Genomic DNA, 19,517 nt, shown 5'->3' with positions numbered 1-19,517 from the left:
TGTCCATAGGCTTTGCTGCAAGATACCAGACTTAAATGCTATCCATCAAGCCTTGCACAGCTTTAGTAGGAAAGAGTTCCACATATTTAGGGCCTTTCCTGAGAAGTCATCACTTGGGATCTGATGCTTTGTGAATGCTGGGATTTCCAAGTGCAGTTCGTTGTGGCACACTGACCAAGATCTTCCTCCGAATCAAGAATAGTTCAGCTTGGCACTCTGTGTGCTGAGAAGCATCGGTCGCACATGACATGACCTTTTCTAGTGTGCAGATTGCTTCTAATCGTCCTCAGTGCACTGGTAGTTATAGGGGGGTAATGTGCTCGAGGCAGGAAGTGCCTGGTTTAATCTGAGCCATTGCATGGTGTATGGCTTTCAGTGAGGCCTCCGGGATACTGCAGCATGGATTTCAAAGTGTGCAACACAACATTGCATTTCTTGCAGCATGTTAGCTGCACTTTTATTTGCCAACAAGCATAACCTTTGCATGGTACAATTCCAATTAGTAGCCCTAAGTACACCATTGTTGTTTATCCTAACAGCCATCTTCACCCACTGCCGCCGCCACCACCACCACTTCCTGCAGATTCAGAAGTTTTGCAGGTCACCAGATGTCATGGGTACAACATGGGTTGGCAGTAGTTTCTTTATGCACCTGTTACTGAATAGTGAAAGTTGAATATGCTCCTGATAACACCCTCATACAGCACACATACTGGGACCTGCCTCACACCAATGCCCTCAACCTTTCATCCTTTTGAGGTTGAAAGCAGGAGTACAAAAGACGCACTAAATGAATGAGGGTTTCTATTTTCCCAACAAGCATCCATAATTAGCTTCCTATAGATACTTCAAACACACAGCCTTTAGTACTTTAGGGTTGATGAAAGCATCATTTCACTTTGTATACCCCCTCAACACGTGCTTCCACTCAAATACCTCTATCTCAGAGCTCCGTCTTCCACCCACCCTCTAATGTCACATCCTTTACTTGGTGTCCTCTTGGCCACCCTTTCCACCCTTAAACCATCCCGATACCGGTCATCCTGCCATCCCATAATTGTTCCAAAACAATCCCCGTCTCAAAGTGACTCACTGACCCAGGCTCACTTCCAGCTCCATATCCTTAGGAAGAGTGTGCCCTTCCTTGACCAGAATTAAAAACCATTAGTTGCCAGAGCACTCATCCGCTCACAATTAAACAAAAAATCAACAAAAACCCACTGCAACTAATCCTAAACAAAGGATCATGGTAGTGTTGGTTTTACAGCCTTGCAATCATCACACACAAGGTTTCAAAAGTCTTTAGATGTGTCTACATATAGAACCTACCCTAGCTTGTAATATCAACCTCTTTTTTTAACATTTACATTTCGGTCGACTCAACTCGGTTGGCCTATTTTTGGCCTCTTTTTCCAGTATTGGGCTAACTCCCAATTAAGCCATCACCGTCCCATTACCCTCTCACCCATCTCCCCTTAAATATGTGTGTGCATATCTGTGTGTGCAAGAGAAAATTGGTCCAATCAATCAAAACACGTTAACAAAAATATAAGCTTCCATAGTAGTCGATGAAACCATGGCATACCTAGAGAACCATATTCAATAGGAACAGTAGCAAATCTAGCCTCTAAAATTGCGACTATTTTATTACCACACCTTTGCATGGTAATGAAATGCCACCCCCACTACACCGACTAATGGGAGCAGGGGTGGGTAGGGGGGAGGCGGTAGCGGGGGATGCCGGGCACAGTGATCACTGCGCCGCGCCATAATGGGTGTTGGCAATTTAATTTTAATTGTCGACATTATAGGCAGCGTGGTGATCACATAGATTCAATTCAATACAAACTACCTCTTTCTTGTTGGGAAATTGATGGCCAAACTATCTACATTCTTATTTAAACAACTACAACCTAGAAGATTGTTGAGGTCCACTTTGCAAGGTAAGTCCCTAAACACAGGAACAACTTTCCTCTCGACATAAAAACAGAAATCCCAAGAGATTCAAACGAAATATGAAACGCTGGCTCAACCGCCAACCCTGAACGGAAAGCCTCCTCTGCAACGGTATAGCTTGACCACCAGCTAGCCGTGACCACAGGACTCCCAACACTTATTTCTAATACAGATAACACTTGAACAGCCTCCTGCTGCATCTTGCAATTTCCTTTAAACTCAAACCTTCATGCTGTGGATCCTTAAACGTTACTTCACAGTACCTATTTTGTCTCCCCATGTTTAACAATTACTACTGTTAGCACAACTAACACCTTGTTACTTGTGTAGCAAAGAATTAGCTTAATGCCCGTTTTCCCCTCTGACTAACTCCACCTTACCTTATCAGAATTATTTACCACATGCTCACTAAGAAGTTCTTGGTTGTTTGGAGGTTTCATATATATTCCATCTGGAACAAAACACCCAGACCAAATATTGTAGTCACTAGCTTAATTTCATGGAATATCACTTGCTCAATGACTCACACTGGATGCGGGTTCCAAGGCCTCCCTGGCCTCAGAAGCCAAGGTCCAAGTCCCTACAATTGAAAATGTACATACCTCACTCCTTTCTGCGTGAGCAGACATGTCAGTGAATTCTGTTGGCAGGGAGAGCCGAAGGAGGTCTGCCTTGTCTTCCTCCCGGTGTCTTTTCCTACTTCTCTGAACGCAGCTTGTTCCTTCTCCCACTACCTTGTCCTATCTAGGGCCTACCAGGTGCGCAGAACATGCCTGCTCTTGTTAAGTGTTAGCTCACTCTCTCGACATTGTATTTGATTTATAGAGCGTAAACTAAGGCATCTGTGCGCTGCTGCACATAAAGACCACTCAAAGATCCCTGACACAAGCTTAAGCAAAGAAATGTCCACATCCCTGGAGTCAAACAAACGCCCACCTGTGCAGGCCATACGAATTCTGGGAACGGTACACGGGACCCGAGAACTTGAGCACAAAATCTCTTAATGCAGAATACTGATGGAGATACACGAGTTTTCTCCTCACCATGGAGTGTTCTTGTCTTAGCTTTGACCTCACAGGATAATACCTCTTTGCCTTCTCGGGTCTAAGGGCACGCTCTAGGCACTGAATCTGTGGGGTAAAAAACAGCCCCTAAATGCCAGAAATAAAGTGGCCAGGCTGTATTTAATAGTGAAGGTGACTGGTGCAATACATTGTAAAAATTGCTGGTCAGTACCAAAAGATTTTTATGACTTAAGGACAAGTGACATGAACAGAAATGGGCCTTTTCCAACTTTACCAAAATGAACAGGCGCTCGAGTGAAGGAAAATGTGCTGGAAACTTAAAAGTGCTGGATGTGCCCAATGGATGGCAAAAGACACACGTTGCTGAAAATGCGGTTTTCATAAATGCTAGAAAGCTACACTTTCTACTTAAAGAGACACATAGCAGCACATACATTATCTTCAATGCAGCACAATATTGCGATCCAGAAATCTAAAGTGAAGCCAAGCACTGTGCGCATTTGTCACAAATAAAAACACGTACTTTTCGACATTAAAAGGACATCATTGAAAAGGAGAGGCCTACTTATGGTAGAAGTGAACCCTGGTGTTCTCTGTAATTGGCCTATTTGTGTGCATGTAATGAATCTGTGCTAATATTGGGGGAGAAAAGCATATTATTGTAACCAACAGGTCCAAGTGAAATCCACTATACAATTGGTTAAGATCATGCCATGCAAAAAATCAAAAGGTAAACGCAGTTAGTTGATTCATGGCTGTACTTTCAAAAGTAGGGGTGCAGCTGGGCATTTCTAATGAACTGTAACTTTAACCTCAAAGACCTTTCCTCTACTCTTCCGAAAGGGAGGTCTAGGTTTTTAACAAGGAATCAGGTTCATTGCTTAAAAACACAAAGAAATACATAGCCAGAGATGTGAACCATGGTGGAAATAGATAAGACCAGCTCAAGAGAAGTGACCTTGGGTCAGCACTGCCCATAAAATGTGCATTAAGCATGAAGCAGAATCCTTTTGAAGCTCTTCAGGAGAGCTAAAATCAACATGGGCTGAAAGCCACTGCCCTGTAGGTGCCTTTGGGAATCGAAACCTGAGAAAAGGTGGGGGCTCGGAAAGTGATTGAAGCCTGTGAGGCAGAGGTTTAATAAATAGAAATATACATTTGATTGCATAAAGAGCGCATCATATATGCCACAATGCCCGTTCCACACTTTTATTAAAGGTGACAGAAATTTCCTTTGAAACATGTCGAAACGGTTTTTGTGTGATAAACGTAAAAGAAGTTAAGAAAAATGTAACTTGGGCCTTCCCATAAGAAGGCAAGTGTTGCAAGTGTTGCAAAACATCATTTTTCATTTGTTTTCATTTTTCTCTGACCTCAAACTATCAAGTCCTGCCTTTTATTTTCAAGTGTGTTGAAAAACGATTTTCATTTGAGTTCCTTTTTCCCAACCTTGCCTATTAAATAATAAACCCAAAACGATGTTTCCCATTGAATTCCTTACCCAAACAGCACCTTTTAAATCAGCAGCAAAACGATTTTTCCATTGTGTCCTCACTCCATGCATCTTGCCTTTCAATTAAAGAGTCATATTAAATTGCGGACTGGAGGGTGGCGGTTGCTGGGAGAAAAGTATTGTTCCAAAGTAAGCCATTCCTGTGGACCCTGTATGAGATTGTGAAGGTTTTCTGTTGGTTAAACTGAAATTAAATCTGTGTAAGCTATTATTTGATGTTTTAAAATTTAACCTGTGTTGTTTTCTATAACCGAGTTATTGTGTAGTTTTGGGTGCTGCTGCAGCATTGGTGGCTGATGTTAGCATTGTGTCCAATATTAAATAAAACTATATTTTTAGTACACACCGGCCTGGTTCCTAGTCTGTTGGTGACACAAGGTATTTGTTGGGGTTGGGTGCGAGACGGGTTGGAGGCCTCACCAAATTGAACCTAAAAATAAACAGTGCTTTGTTGTGCGCCACCTTGCTTTGGGGGCGGGGGGAGAAAGGAATTCCCCGAGTTGAGTGTGACCGCATAATAAACCACGACAAACCATACCACTGCTAGGCGCCATCTCCTCAATAAATATCCTTGTCGCCTCCTTATAATTCTAGTCTCCTCTGAAGGTGGTAGTGATATTGTTTTGTCCCCCTCTTCTGCATCTGTGCCTCCCCATGATGTTATCCTCTCGGTGTCGGTTCCACCTCCTCTATGGGTCTCACTATCTCCTCGTTGCACCCTGAAACCTACCAGAACCCCTACTTTCCTGTTGTGAGGTTATCCCCCTTCATTAAACTGTCCATCCCCCAGACATCACCTATTGAATCACTCCTTTAAATCTCACCACCACCTCCCGTCCCTCCTCCTCTCTTTGTTGTCATCACCACCATCTTAATACTCACAGCTCCCAGATCCTTCTGTTCTCCTTTAATTCTACCTTTTCATGGTCATCAGTCTCTTCAGCCTCTGCTTCTTCCGCTCCAGTCTTCTCCACGTGCAAGCCCCCTACTCCTGCAATCCACACTGAGCAACTGGGTCTGGTTGCTTTAATTGTGGGTTTCCTTCCTCTGGGTGGGCCTTCTAATGATGGTGTCTACCTGTGTCTTGAAATTTAATAAGGGCTGACTTAACCATGAGTACAACTGAGGCTGCAGTGGGATTGAGGGGATGGCCCAAGTCTATATTTGACCTGTTCACCATTTTGTTTTCTACTATTTCTACCCTGACCCGCACTGATTTGCCAAGATCTTAAGTGCTTCAAGGATGAGATTTCAAGGGTGGGATTACACAAATAGAAACAGGTTATCCTCACCATTAGAATCACTTGTCGCAGAACAATGCTTATGAAACTCTTGCTTCCATGCTGAAATCTCAGCAATCGGGCAGTCATTAACTGGCAACTTTGTATCTATGGTGGAACTGCAGTGTACACCACGGGTCCGGGAAACTTTATGAGAGGAGTCATTTGATGTACCAGATGAAGCTGCAACAGTATCCAAGTATTCACCCCCATTGCCAGGTGCAGAGAACATGTTTCCCTTAAGGAGAAAGCTTTATTGTTCTGTGTTGGAAGTTTGGGTGTGGTAAGTGAGACCATTGGGGTCTCTCAGTTGGGGAGGGGATCCCCCAGTATTGCTCTGCAAGATCTCATACATTGTTTGGGTATGGCTAAAGCTTCTAGAGATGGGTTGCCTTACGAGAATAGAAGTGTGGAGAAGTCTAAAACCCCAAAAGCACCCTTTGGTGTTGCACTGTGACAGTTCACTGCCATATGGAGGGACCGGGGATTCTTCTCATACTGCCCCAAAGCTCAACATCCCCGATCTCAGGAAGGCATATGGACCAGACTGGCCCATTTTGCCTATCCACAAACCTAGGCTCTCTTGCTTTGAACTGTCTAATATATGTATCCCTGGTGCTTTGAAATTGTACTCCTGTGAGTTTTTGCCTTACAAAATATCAGAATAATATAAAAAAAATATAGACCTGGCATTCTGCATTTGCTGCCCCTCAAAACTGAGCACCTTACCTTGTGTCCTGCCCTACACCATCCCTACCCATAATCTCTTTCATGGTGCACCTTCCTTCCTTCATGATGAGAAAAATCCCCTTGCTTGGCACCAGGTTTTACCCCACCGTCCAAACGAATCCCTATAGGTGGTGTCATGTTGACACCCTCTCCATCTATACCTGGCTTCCTACCTTGCCACACATCAACCAACCTCCTATACAATACCCATACCTGGGCTCAGGCCTTGCCCTGTACTGTCTAAAATGTACCTCATGCACCACCACCCTCAACTGACTTGCGGCCTTTCCCCACGCCCTCCAAAACAATCACCCTAAATGACCCACCCCCACCAAAATGTAACGCCTACCTGGGAACCATTCCACACCATCCACTCAAATCCCTGTACCTTGCGTACTGCATCCCCAATGCCTACCAAAGTAATCACAGTACTTGCTGTGTAGGCCCCCCTATATTCACCACCCTCTTAATCAATCTCCATCTCTGGCATCCTGTTTCCCCAGCACCCAAAAATATGAATTACACTTTTCATACTGCATATGGACGTGGGCTTTCATCCTCTTGTTTGATTGCACTAAGGGCCTTTCCCTTGATGTAAGAAAATTAAACATATTATGTTTGGGGCATACTGAATGCTGTAGTAAAACATTTAACTGAGGTGCTCATGTACTCTCACATTTTTCTGGTGATCAGGTTGCATTGGACGCTGCTAGACTGAGCATGTTTCGCTTCAGTTAACAGCCCATTGATACTTAGACCTTCAAGTAGTTGGAAAGATCAAATTAATTAATAAGCCTGCCTTCACAACAGCCCCCACAATACTGCCCATACATGGCGTCCACCCGCTCACTTTCCCAAACTATCCCCATATTGGATATCAAGTCAATCTTGGGGTATGGGTGCCCTTACCAGTAGAGCTTGAGCGCTGATTTCAATTAAATGTTGGTGGTGTTCTTAATGGCAGGAGGAAGGGTCTCCCAATGGAGGACAAGAATTGATGAAGGGTGCAAGGGCTACACAGGGTGTGCGAGGGACAGATCATGGCCTTTTTTGTTGTTGCATGTTGTCTTAATAACCCTGCTTGTACTCACTCTCTTGTGAATATATCTTAAGACTGCGTGAGTATGTGGTGGGTAGAAGCAGAGTGAGTTGCAGTGGAAGGGTTTATTTATGTAGACTATTAGGCTTCTGGTCATTCTTTGCATAGAAATAGGTTTAGCTTTCTATTTGATAGGTTCTGGTTGATTTCAGACGAGACATCATCAGTGATATGAAGTTCTTGGAAGAAGTTGAGGAGAGTGAAACAGAGGAAAAGCAATATTCATGCATACGTACTTTTCCATTGGAATAAACAGACATAGCTGTGAGGACATTTTGTGTTATTTGGATCACCATTCATTAATGGTTGAGTGGGTGCACCCTCACCTTTTTCCAAATAGGGTCAGGGGCCGCAAGGTGTGGCAATGTCATGACCACGAGCATCCTGGTGAAGATTTGGAGGCCCTTATAACCAATTACTAAAGCCAGAAGTATTTCAATGCATAGTTACATTTAATAGAGGAGTAGATGGGCAACAAAGAAAAAGTCATTGATGCCTTCTAAAACACCTCATTGATGGACATGCACATTTCTTACCAGGTGGCCCGCCTCCAAAAGACAACGCTCAAAAATGAGAAGATAAATACAGCTACCAGAGACCTTGCACTCTGAACACCACTTTTTCAAGACAATAAGTAGGATAACCACGTCATACAAATATCTTCCACTTGCAAATGGCAACACTGAAGGCATGCTGGTCTACATGAACATTCTTCCCGTAAGGATATGTACTTCATTGTTCAGACAAATAGGCTATTCTGATTTACAGGAGTGAAAGGAGAAGTGCTACCAGCAGTGCCGTGTGCCAAGCAAACATAAGACTTCAAGCTCACATACGCTGTGATACGCCCAATGGAAATCCTCCCAGTCAGCATACCTTCTATACAAGTAACTCACATTTTTGCCTGCCTGCCAGTATTTTAGTGGGATAACTTAATTCTTTTTCTAAATAGAAATCCAGTGAAATGGATTGCAATGAAAAAAAAGAAACGTGAAACCGATAATTCAGTCCTGGAATTCTTACCGGGATAGATGCCTCCCTGAAACCATTCCGAACTTGAAAAGATTTGGCCACAAAAAAAGGGGACATTCCATACCACAGTTTGCTATATTCCTGAATAGGTATGCAGGAGCTGAGCAGATCCCTGACTACCGCATGTGCATGATCTCGTTTCTGTGCATTGAGTTATGGTACGTGACCTGACGGGGCAGCAGCCTTCTGCTCCTCTGACAGGTAAAATACTGAGATTGGGCTTGAAACAGACCACGAATCGGATCTAGATTTCTTCCTGCATAATATTCCAAACCCTGAAAAAAGGGTTTTAGTAGATATGAGAAGTTCAACCAGGAGCCGTCTGATCCCTGTGCCAGGTGTGGTGTGCCGTGGGAAATGGTAATGTTAGCTCTAGAAATGGGGGGCAGTGCGTCACTTTAATAAAGGATATGATAATACTGAGGCAGTCAAGGGAAGCTTAAAGGCCCTCACCCCCTTCTGGTCTCAATTGGAAATTGCATCCATGCAGCTAGGCATGACCCACAAAAGCATTTTGCAGATGTGTTTGCTATACAAGTGTGAATCTACCCCAACTTGAATAATCACTTTTTACCCTAAGCAATTCCAACATTGTATCAGAAACACGGATTTGAGTCATGAGAAAAACAAAAATAGAATAGATACTATGTGAACTTGGGACTTTTATTTTTAAATCTGATTTGTTGAGCAGAAAAACCAGAGGCATTATTTAAACAATTGTTGCATGCGTTAGGTCTACTTCATCAAAAATGTGACCTTTTCCAATTTGACCTACATTTTTGGTGTTTAGTCGAAAATGTAGGGGGAGACCCCCACACAATCCTCCCACTTCCACTCACCTTAACCTATGCCCTTACCCCTCCCCATATATTCATTTAGTTCTTTCAGTCAAATTAAATTATGAAGAAAATGCAGTCAAATTGAAAAGGTCAAATGTTTTTCGATCAAGTATTCTAACAGCTCCTATTACACCAGGAATAGCTTAATAGTGAATTAACACAAGTGTGGTTTTACCACCCTTAATCTATTAAGTGCCCATGCGCAAAGTAATGGGTTCAACCCAATCGCTCTACTGGGTCATAGCACAGCTGTTAAATAAGCAGAGAGAAGACGACGTACGACTGAGAAACGCAAACAAAGTTTACATTATAACAAGTTTACAGGAACCTTTACCAGTGTAAACATTTGTATATGCTTGCATAACCCTAGACACTCAGAAGACTTGTACTCTGTCATGGGAAGTCTATCCAACTGAACAGCACCCGTAGCTTCTAACGTTTTGGTCAATATACACTGTGTTAAGTATATAGCAGCCAACAGTGGATGCCAGCATAAGAACCAACCATCAGACAGGTATGCAAACGGGCACCTATGTCATTCAGACTCTAGATACCCACAACAGCGCCATCTATTCTTGAGTTTAGAACTTGTGTGTCTGCCGTCAACTTGGTGATCAGTATGAATTGTAACTTTCTTTACCTTCTCCATGGTCCACTTATCGTGGGAATGCTCTGCATATTTGTTGACGAAATATTCCAGCTTTTCGGGGATCGTAATGCTGAAAGGAAAAACAAATCCAAAAGTCAGTGTGCATTAAGAGTTTTATGCACAGCGCTGATTTCGTAGAATGGCAACATGAATCACATTGTATTAGCATAATTGACCTAAAACATTTGATTGAATATTTCTTGACCTTTTTTTCAGTCAAATTTAATTAAATATATAAGTGGGTAAGGGTATAGATTAGGTTGAGGGGAAGTGCAGGGTGGGTTGTGGGGTCTCTCGTCCCCCATTTTAGACTGAAAAAAGGTCAAATAAATTTTATCAAATATGATAAGGTCAAATAGACCCAAACCAATCATATCTCTAGTCCTGTTATTGATGAGGACAAATCAACATTTTAAGCAAATTGACTGCAACTGGTAGCTGAAATGTACAGCAATAAATATGGCGGGTTGAACCTGTCTGCTAATTAGGCTGTTTTCATGCATTTCAAAAGTAAAGGTGAAAAGCAGGTTTAATCAACAATACGCAAAACAAATCAAAATCCAGGTTCAAGGATTCTGCAGTTTCTGACATAACTCAATTGAAGGCATGCTGGGCGGCCCATAGACGCAAGTGTGCTGACGCAGAAGCCACAAGTGTGCTGACGCCGAAGCCACATTAGAAGTCTCTCGTTCAGTTGGAACTGGGGATTAGTACGCACCAAAGAGGTGCCATGGTTGGTCATCACTGACAGCAGGAAGTCCTCACTGACAGGTGCAAGCCCGGCAAGCAAAGTGTTGGGCTGGAATGACCCCTGAGAATCCACGCATGAACAGGTCATGTCACTCAGGGACATGTGTTGGAAAAGGACATTCTGCATGGCACCAGTTCCAGGATCGGTATATCACCACATCTACATAAAATCAAACGTTCATACTATGTAGCACAAATACCTTCATGAAGCTAAAAAAAGTCAATCATAAGGAAGACATGTGGGCAGGCCAAAATCCGCCAGAATTAAGGCTGATATAACAACAAGTTGTCGTATTGTAGTGGGTGTGCAGCCAATTATCTGATGTCTAACCCCCACATATGTACGACTGGCCGCTCACTGAAGAGAATTTTGATATGGCCTTGAATCAGCGCATGACAACGTGAAAGCGTGAAGCTATACTTCCTAATACAAGGTGGGGTTAACATTGGGACCAGTCAGAAAACTCTGTAATTGCAGTCTCTGCTATGATCAAAGTTTGGGAAAGCTATGAAAACACACTAATAAACACTCTACCTAGGGATAAACATGCCCGATTGATTAGATTCCATTTCTAGACATTTTTAAGAACCACCAGATTGCACCAAAATAAACCAAAGCTCATAACTCCGCTCTGGCAATAGTGGAGGCAGGGAGGTAGCAATATAATAGAACGCAGAAAGATCAGAGTGAGAGCAGGAAAAGGAATGAAGACATGGCACATCTCGACATAATCAATAGTCTCAAAACATCTGTTTAAGGTGACATGGACACAAAGTCCATAATGCACTCTTACTCTGTGCTACTACACAAGACCTTTTCTGCCCACAATGACTAGCAGTCTCTCCAAGAACATAAGAAACTGGTGGTTAGAGGGGTGAATCATGAAGAGTGCCAGTCATGGGGTAAATTGATAACTGCTGAGGAAGATAAGGCACTAGAAATTGAGGATCACCAAGCTAGATCAGTGGACCAGTGATTGTGACTCAGCTGCCTTTTACTGGGTTCTTGTGAGATGGTACCCTTCCATATCGTTTATTGGTTTAGACAGTGTGGGTATTCAACCTGTGTCCCAATGGCTGTGGGTTGGCTGGTAGTTTTCTTTCGATTAAGGCATTCTATAGTGTTGAGATCGGTTCAAACGCCCAAGGTATGAAACGTTGTAGGAAACTGTAATACGTTCAAACACTCAATTTTGTAGTATATATTGGTCATCTTTAATTGCACAGTTTAGCCGACATGTGTTTCGACCTAACAAGGGTCTTTTTTAAGGCTGTGGCCGACATACAGAGGATGCAATGAGAAACATATTGTGGAACCAATGTGATATAATATCGTTTAGGCACAGATAGTATAACCAGGTGAGTAGTTACATGACATTGTGTAGAGTATTTCCACGTTGGTAGAATAGGTGACAAAGCATTGTGATGTATCATGGTGATCTATCAAATTGCTCAATGGTATTCTTCCTCCCAACGTGGAAATGTTATGTTATGTTAGTTATACTTGTTGAGCGCACGTACACCCAAGGGCATCTTGGCGCTAAAGGAGGAAGTGAGGGGGAAAAGCAGGATGCTATTAATTAGAAAAGCAGAGGTAGGTTGTTCCATGATCTGGCGGTGGCAACCGAGAAATCGCGGCCCCCTTTACGGGCTAGCCTGAAAGGAGGCACCACCACCCGAAGCGTGGCTAGGGAACGGAGGGCACGAGTAGGCCGATATTTGGTGAACTTGGTTTGCAGGAATTCAGCACCGACCTCATAGAAGGCTCTATGCACTATGCACATGGACTAAAACATAATCCGGTGCCCAACAGGGAGCCGCTGCCGTTGCCGCAGCAGAGGGGTCATCTGAGCACCAAAAGGTGGACGAAAAATGGCTCTGGCCGCAGCATTTTGGAGTAGTTGCAGGTGATCAGTTGGATAGCCAGGTTGGGCCAAATAGAGTGAGTTGCAATAGTCGAGGACACGCAGAACCAAGGCTGCAACCACCTACTACTTTCCAGAGAGTTCGAAGTTTAAAATGGCCGGATTTACACTCTGCACTGACCTGCTCATCCATCATCAGAGTGGCGGGAATCCGCACACCTATATTTCATATAGACGAGACTGGTATAGGAAGCGGGCTGAGGGAAGTGGGACAGAAGTCAACGATCCAGAACAGTTGAGTGGAGGATGTACCCACAACAAGAACCTCGGTTTTGCTGCCATTTAGTTTCAGCCAGTTCAGTGGCATCCATGATCCCAGCTCCTCCAGGCAGCATCTTAATCAGGAAGCCGTTTCTGACTTAGTAAGATCGAGGCGCACCAAGATCTGAGTATCGTCAGAATATGAATAAAAACGGAACCCTTGAGCTGTAATGAGTAGCAGGAGATATCTTATATAGAGGTTGAATAAAATGTGAGACAGTGCGGATCCCTGAGGGACTCTACAGGAAAGAAGGGCGGGAGCTGAACGAAAAGGTGGAAGAGAAATGGACTGGGAGCAATCAGCCAAAAAAGCTGTGAACCAGTTGAGGACTTGGCCAGAGATCCTTGCTTCAATGAGCCTGGAAATCAGAAGAGAGTGGTTGACGATGTCGAAAGCAGCCGACAGGTCTAATAACAGAACTGCTCTGACACTGCCTTCATCAACTAGGCACATCAGGTCGTCCATGACTGAATTTAGAACAGACTGGGTACCTCTGCCTGGCCGGAAACCGGCCTGGAAGGGATCGAGGAAATGAGAGGCTTCTAAAAGCGTAGAAAGAGGGGATACCAGTGCTTCCAGGACCTTCATCAGGAAAGGCAGAAGAGAAATAGAGCGATAATTAGCCAGCACCTCGGGATGCAATGATGGCTTCTTGAGCAGAGGAATTACCAGGGCGTGCTTGAGAGAGTGGGGGATTTCTCCCATCGAAAATGAGATGTTGACTGCTGAGGTGATATGGTTAATTAAGTCAGTGGATGTCTCCTGTAAAAGACCCAAAGATATGGCATCTACAGGATAGGCCGATTTTAATTTCTGAATAGCAGATAGAATATCTGAGTTTGAGAAAAGGGGGAAAGTAGACCAGGAACCTACAGTGAGAGGGAGTACAGGCACCGTTTCCTTCGCGGCTGATGTGGCCTCAGTTTTTATGTTGTCTCGGATAGTCGCAATTTTAATCAGGAAGAAGGTGGAGATGGAGTCACATAGCTCCTGAGATGGGGGGACTCCATTTCGACCCCTCTTCGGAGTGGATAGAGTTTGGACTAGGTCGAAAAGAGCCTTAGGTTTGTTAATAGCTCTTTCTGCCGTCTGACCAAAGTAGACTCGTTTGGCATTAACTATATCGATGTGATAAGCAGCGAGCATACTACGAAAGATAGATTTAAGTTTAGAAGATTAGCAAAGGCGCCACTTTCTTTCGGCTTGCCTGTAACAAAGTTTGCGTTCCCTAATTTCCTGTGTGAACCAAGGTTCGGCAGGGCGATTCTGCTGTTTACATAGCTTAAACCAGTGTGGTCGGAGTACAGTTTTCCACAGTGTTGCAGTAAGATTGTAGCAGACTAATCCACTCCGGTATGGACACAGCAGTCCAGCTGCGCTTAATAATGGCTGGCTTCGCGGCCACCGTATGTAGAGATTTGAGGGGGATAGAAAAAGGTACCATAAAATGGTCTGACAAAATAAGAGGAATAGGAGAAATGTGATCTATACAATGTCACTAACCTGCTCACCTGGTCCTTGAACCATATAATACCACGCTGCTTGGACTGTAAACAATCTTACATGTTTTTAAATGTTGCAACTAGTTATGGACAATTGACACCAAGGTATATCACAATGCTCTATGTGACCTATCTTATCAACGTGGAAATACACTCTACACGTCATGCAACTACTTACCTGGTTTATTTATTTAATTGTTTTTTTATAATGCGCTTAATACCAGAATTCGGTCTAAGGGTGGATCCGGAATTCAGACATCTATTGCTCTGCGTGGCCTTGCTTGCACGTTGTCCCTGTACTATCCTCTGTACACTGTCTGGTCCTCAACCATAATATACCACACTGGTTCACCTATACGTTTCACATTGCATTCTCTGTATATCTGCCACAGTCTTGAAAAAGACCATTGTTGGGTTCAATAATGTGTCGGCTAAACTGTGCAATTAAAAATAAAATCACCAATAGATACTACAACATTGAGCGTTTGAACTTATTACAGTTTCCTAGAACATCTCAAACCTCGAGCGTTTGAACCTCTCTCAACACCATAGAATGCCTTAATCAAAATGAAACTACCAACCAACCGAGTGCCATTGTGATACAGGTTCAATACCCACACTGTCAAAATTGATAACTGGTTAGTTTCTCCCATGGGGTGAAAGATCTCTCATGTGCATACAATGCCATTCCCCGAGATAGGTAGGGGGAAGCCATAGCAAATTTGCAAAGCTTTTCCTTGACTTGCACTGTACGGTACAACAAGCGTTTAGGGAATTGGAGAATCAGTAAAAAGAAGCAAAGAGAATGAGCTGCTAGCAAGAAAACTGCACAGAGCAGCAGTCAAGATTCTGAGAACCCCAGCTGATGACGGAGAACCACATTTGTAGGCGCCATGTTGCATTCGGCATGAGATGGCTCTAATTCTAGTGATGTTGTGAGGCATGTCCAGAAGCACTTGTTTTTTGTTTGTTAAAGTCCATATATTTTTTAAGGGGTCTTGAGTATCACCACCGGAGTGAACTAATCAATCTCCAGGGAGAGATCCACACAGGTGAAATACTTACAAGGCTTAGGCAGAAGGGTGGGGTGCTACAAAAACAAAATGGCTTCCCTTTTCACTGCAATACAGTGAACCGCTTCCATGAAGGGTAGGGAATTAGATTTAGTAAGGCCATGCAAGTACACTCTACACTTTTGATGGCAGGTGTTGTGTGTTATAAATGGCAGAAAAGGGCACAATTAGAGGTAACCCCACACTTTAATACACATTACAGCTATGCAGAAAATCCTTATGCTCCCTGTTGAAAAAAGGCAATGATAACCTTGCAACATCAACAATTGCTGCCAGAGAGAAACCAATTAACATTGTTATTCTACAAACACCATGGACATATTTACACTGAACTGCTGTCCATGACAAAACCACACAAGAGTCCCCAACGTCCGAAATGTATACAAGTTGTATTTATGCATAAAGAGAGGGGTTCAGAGACCGTGTAAGGCCTTCCACATGGCACACAAGGCTTAAAGACCTTTTACCTTGGGGCTTAAGCATTGCAAGTTCCAAAATAAACAGAAATTAGACACCCTTAAACATAACTAGGTCCAAGAAGCTCCATCCTGCATATAAGGCCCATGTGATAAGGGGCGCGTGCACAGGGAACGCCACATGCTCCCGTCCTCTGGACAAGATCCCATGAGTACTGTGGAAAAGGAACGGGATGCACAAGTGCATAAACTAACATGGGGAACATATAATAGCTAAAACAATCTGAAAAGGAAATTTTATGGAACAATCAGCTATGTTAAAAGTCACATTGTTATATTAGCTCATCAAAAAACATTAATCCTACAAAGCACATATTGCAGAAAACTTTTTTTTAAAAATAAACCAATTACTCAAATATGTGTACACCTCCTGGATGATGAAAAAACACTCAAAAAGATACTGCCTTGAAATTGGAAGCATTGCTTTCAATGCATTACGGGTCCAGCAGAGCCCTTACTTTGAGGTATCAACAGGTTGTGGGTTGAAATTTCCGTCGGAATCCATGGAAGACTGCTTCTCCATCATACTGACGTAGTTGGATTCCATGTAGTCAGGAGGCACAGCTCCTGCAACTGAGCTCAGGCAAGGCAAGGCCAGCTTGAACAGCTCCTGCTCGTATTTCTGGGTAGGGAAACAAAAGGTATTTAGAGAAAATCCATACTGCGGAAGACTCCTCAATAGTTTTTTTTTGCAGAAATGATCTCAACTTGGCAGAAAAACAGCCAACATCGTGGTGGAGATTGATATACATTTTGGAACAAAAAATATTGTCCAATTTTGTATAGGCCTATTAAAATCCCTTTTGGAAATGCAAAAACAGCCATAAAACATCACCTTTTACATTAAATTGTTGACATTCTGCAAAACTGAGAATTTGCAGAAAGAAAAACCACAAAATGTATGATGTGCTTATATATATAGAAAGGAGGCTAATTAAATTAACAAGGATTGAGTGCCATGGAGTGGTTTCTCCTTCGGCATGCAAACATAGGAGCAGATGAGACCTTTTTGCTCACACTACTTAAATTAGTGCTCAACAATAACTTTTTCCAGAGAAAATAGTTCCCACACTCTGGTGCGCTCAGTGGTTATGCCCATAAAAACTCTGAACACCTTTATAATGTTATATGGATTTTATTCCTAGTAAATTGTGATAATATTCTCAAACCAACTGGTTCACACTTATGCACTTTTGCATATGCGCAGTTTATGAGAATATCAATAATGAACCAGATGTTCAACAGTTATACATCCTATTGTTTACAAATAGCGACAAAAATACCATTGATGAACGAATTGTTCTACAGTTGTTCATCCTATTATGTGCAAATAGCCGACAACTAATTAGTGCACGTGCAAACTGTTTCGCCAAGATCCCTGGCTTTCTCTAGGCTTTACAGTGCATGTCTATTCTACGTCAATACACGATTCATGCAAGCCCAATAAAGACATAGTTTTGCAATGGTTTGTCCACCTAATGTCTTATGCTCTTCCACAGGATTGTTTAAAATGAATGGTTAAAGAGAGTTAATCAGTAGCATTTTAGCCACGTTCACATTCTGTATTATAATAGTAGGTCAGCACTTCGATTGTATATGCTTTGACTGTTCGTTATGTCCTGTGCGACTGGCCTTTTATTTCATCATTGTCTGGTGAGTGCAGCGGTTATTGTTTTAAAACATCAGCGGCCAGCCATCATTTTGAAACAAAAATCTTGTAGGACAACGATGAAATAAAAGCGCAGTCGCCCGGCACATAATGAACATTAGCACCGTGGTGAGGGGAGCCAGTCAATCAGATGGCTAGGAACGCGAGCTTTAACCGCCGGTGAAAGTATGCATTGCATTGACGCCTCACAGCCGGCTCCCCCATGGCCATTTTTCCCCCCACCCTCCATTCCCCTTATTACATTTTTTCATTCCACCCACCCCACTTACCTTATTTTGGCATTTCCACTTTGCTTCGGATGGCAGCCATGGAAAGGGAAGAGGGGATTGCTAAGTAGCTCTGCCTTCCCTTTCCATGGTGGCCATATTGGAATAGTCTTTTCACTCCGTAAACGGGACGCCGAGAGGCGCCCTGTTTACGGAGCGAAAATACTGTAAACTAGCCACGTCCCGTGGCTGGGACGGTTGCCAATGGCCTTATGTACGTTCACTCTGGCCATTAACCTGGGCCCCGGGATGTCCCCCAAGCCTCCTGTGATGCCTGTGGAACAGGTACATAACGCCACAGTCAAAGCATATCCAATCGAAGGGCTGACCTATCATAATGCAGAATGTGAACATGACTAAAATCCTACTGATTAACTCTCTTTACCATTCATCTTAAACAATCCTGTGGAAGAGCACAAGTCATTAGGTGGACAAGAATGACTAGGTGGTAAGTTACTGGGGGGTAAAATAGATAGATCGTTTTCTACAAACTGCTTATGTCTAATGTTAGAGCACCACAATCTACTAAACCCTGCTTAGTCGCATACAATACTATCAAAACCACACAACAAACCTAACTAGCACAGAGCAAAAGAAAATCTGCCACCCACCTGGGCTACCAATAAAAGCTTACAAATCTTGTGTTTGGGGAAATGACACCCCAATACAGCCTTTTGCTGGTGGACCCACCCGAATTTGCCTTGTATAGCACAGATACTGGTTCTGAATGCAGTGCACTTACTGAACTAATTCGTGCATGATGGTTAATGTTTTGTAGTGGCAAAGGCAAGCCACAAACTGCTGGAATGCTTCTCAGAAAGCCATAGCACTTCCGATGTGTGTGCTCAAGAATTTCTGTCGATTTTTATTGAAGTCTATTATGCAACCTTTTGCAACAGGATATTTAAAAAATGCTGATACTTTATATTTAAGATGAACAAGTTACTTTCTTACGGGTTACGTTCTTTCGATGGGATGTTCCTTCGACGTATTCCACATCTATGACAGGTAATCACCGCAGCACAGCTGGAGTGATTACCTGTCATAGATGTGGAATATGTCGGAGGAACCAATCCCCTCGAATAAAATGTTATGAAAGCGTCTACACACTTGTTGGCATGTTCCATATAAGGACTAAACTGAACCTCTCTTATAACGGAAGTAAACGCATCATCTCTGGAACTACACATTCATAGACTGCATTCAAGGATTAGTGGAAAAGGTTAACACAGGCAATGGAGATGAGCCTTGATAATCCATTGTTTTCTGTCCGCTAAATGCATGGATTATACAAAACACCATATATATTGCTTCATTATGACTGAAGAGAAAGCATTTATCAGCTTTGCGCATTCTAAAGACCTGATTTTATTAAAACACACTTTGACCAATGGCCTTTGGTGCATCAGATTCATACAACGCGACTACCTCAAACATTCTACAATGAGTGAAGAACAAGCAGAGGTGGGGAC

The 19,517-nt window shown here is 43.0% G+C and overlaps 1 protein-coding gene across 1 annotated transcript in view; it reads right to left on the bottom strand.

Moving 5' to 3' along the window:
- Positions 1–19,517, bottom strand: part of RYR2 (ryanodine receptor 2) — a 3,854,281-nt gene that overhangs the window by 1,552,151 nt on the left and 2,282,613 nt on the right. The window contains exons 53-54 of the mRNA XM_069607971.1: positions 16,569–16,732; positions 10,114–10,192 (exon numbers count right to left, since the gene is read on the bottom strand). Of these exons, the coding sequence (XP_069464072.1) occupies positions 10,114–10,192; positions 16,569–16,732 (243 nt within the window). The remainder of the gene's footprint in view (positions 1–10,113; positions 10,193–16,568; positions 16,733–19,517) is intronic.

This window comes from Ambystoma mexicanum, chromosome 4q (genome assembly GCF_040938575.1).
Source record: "Ambystoma mexicanum isolate Mex_15411 chromosome 4q, UKY_AmexF1_1, whole genome shotgun sequence".
Classification (NCBI taxonomy): domain Eukaryota; kingdom Metazoa; phylum Chordata; class Amphibia; order Caudata; family Ambystomatidae; genus Ambystoma; species Ambystoma mexicanum.
The sequence above is the reverse complement of the archived record's forward strand: the minus strand, read 5'-3'. Positions and strand labels throughout refer to the sequence as shown.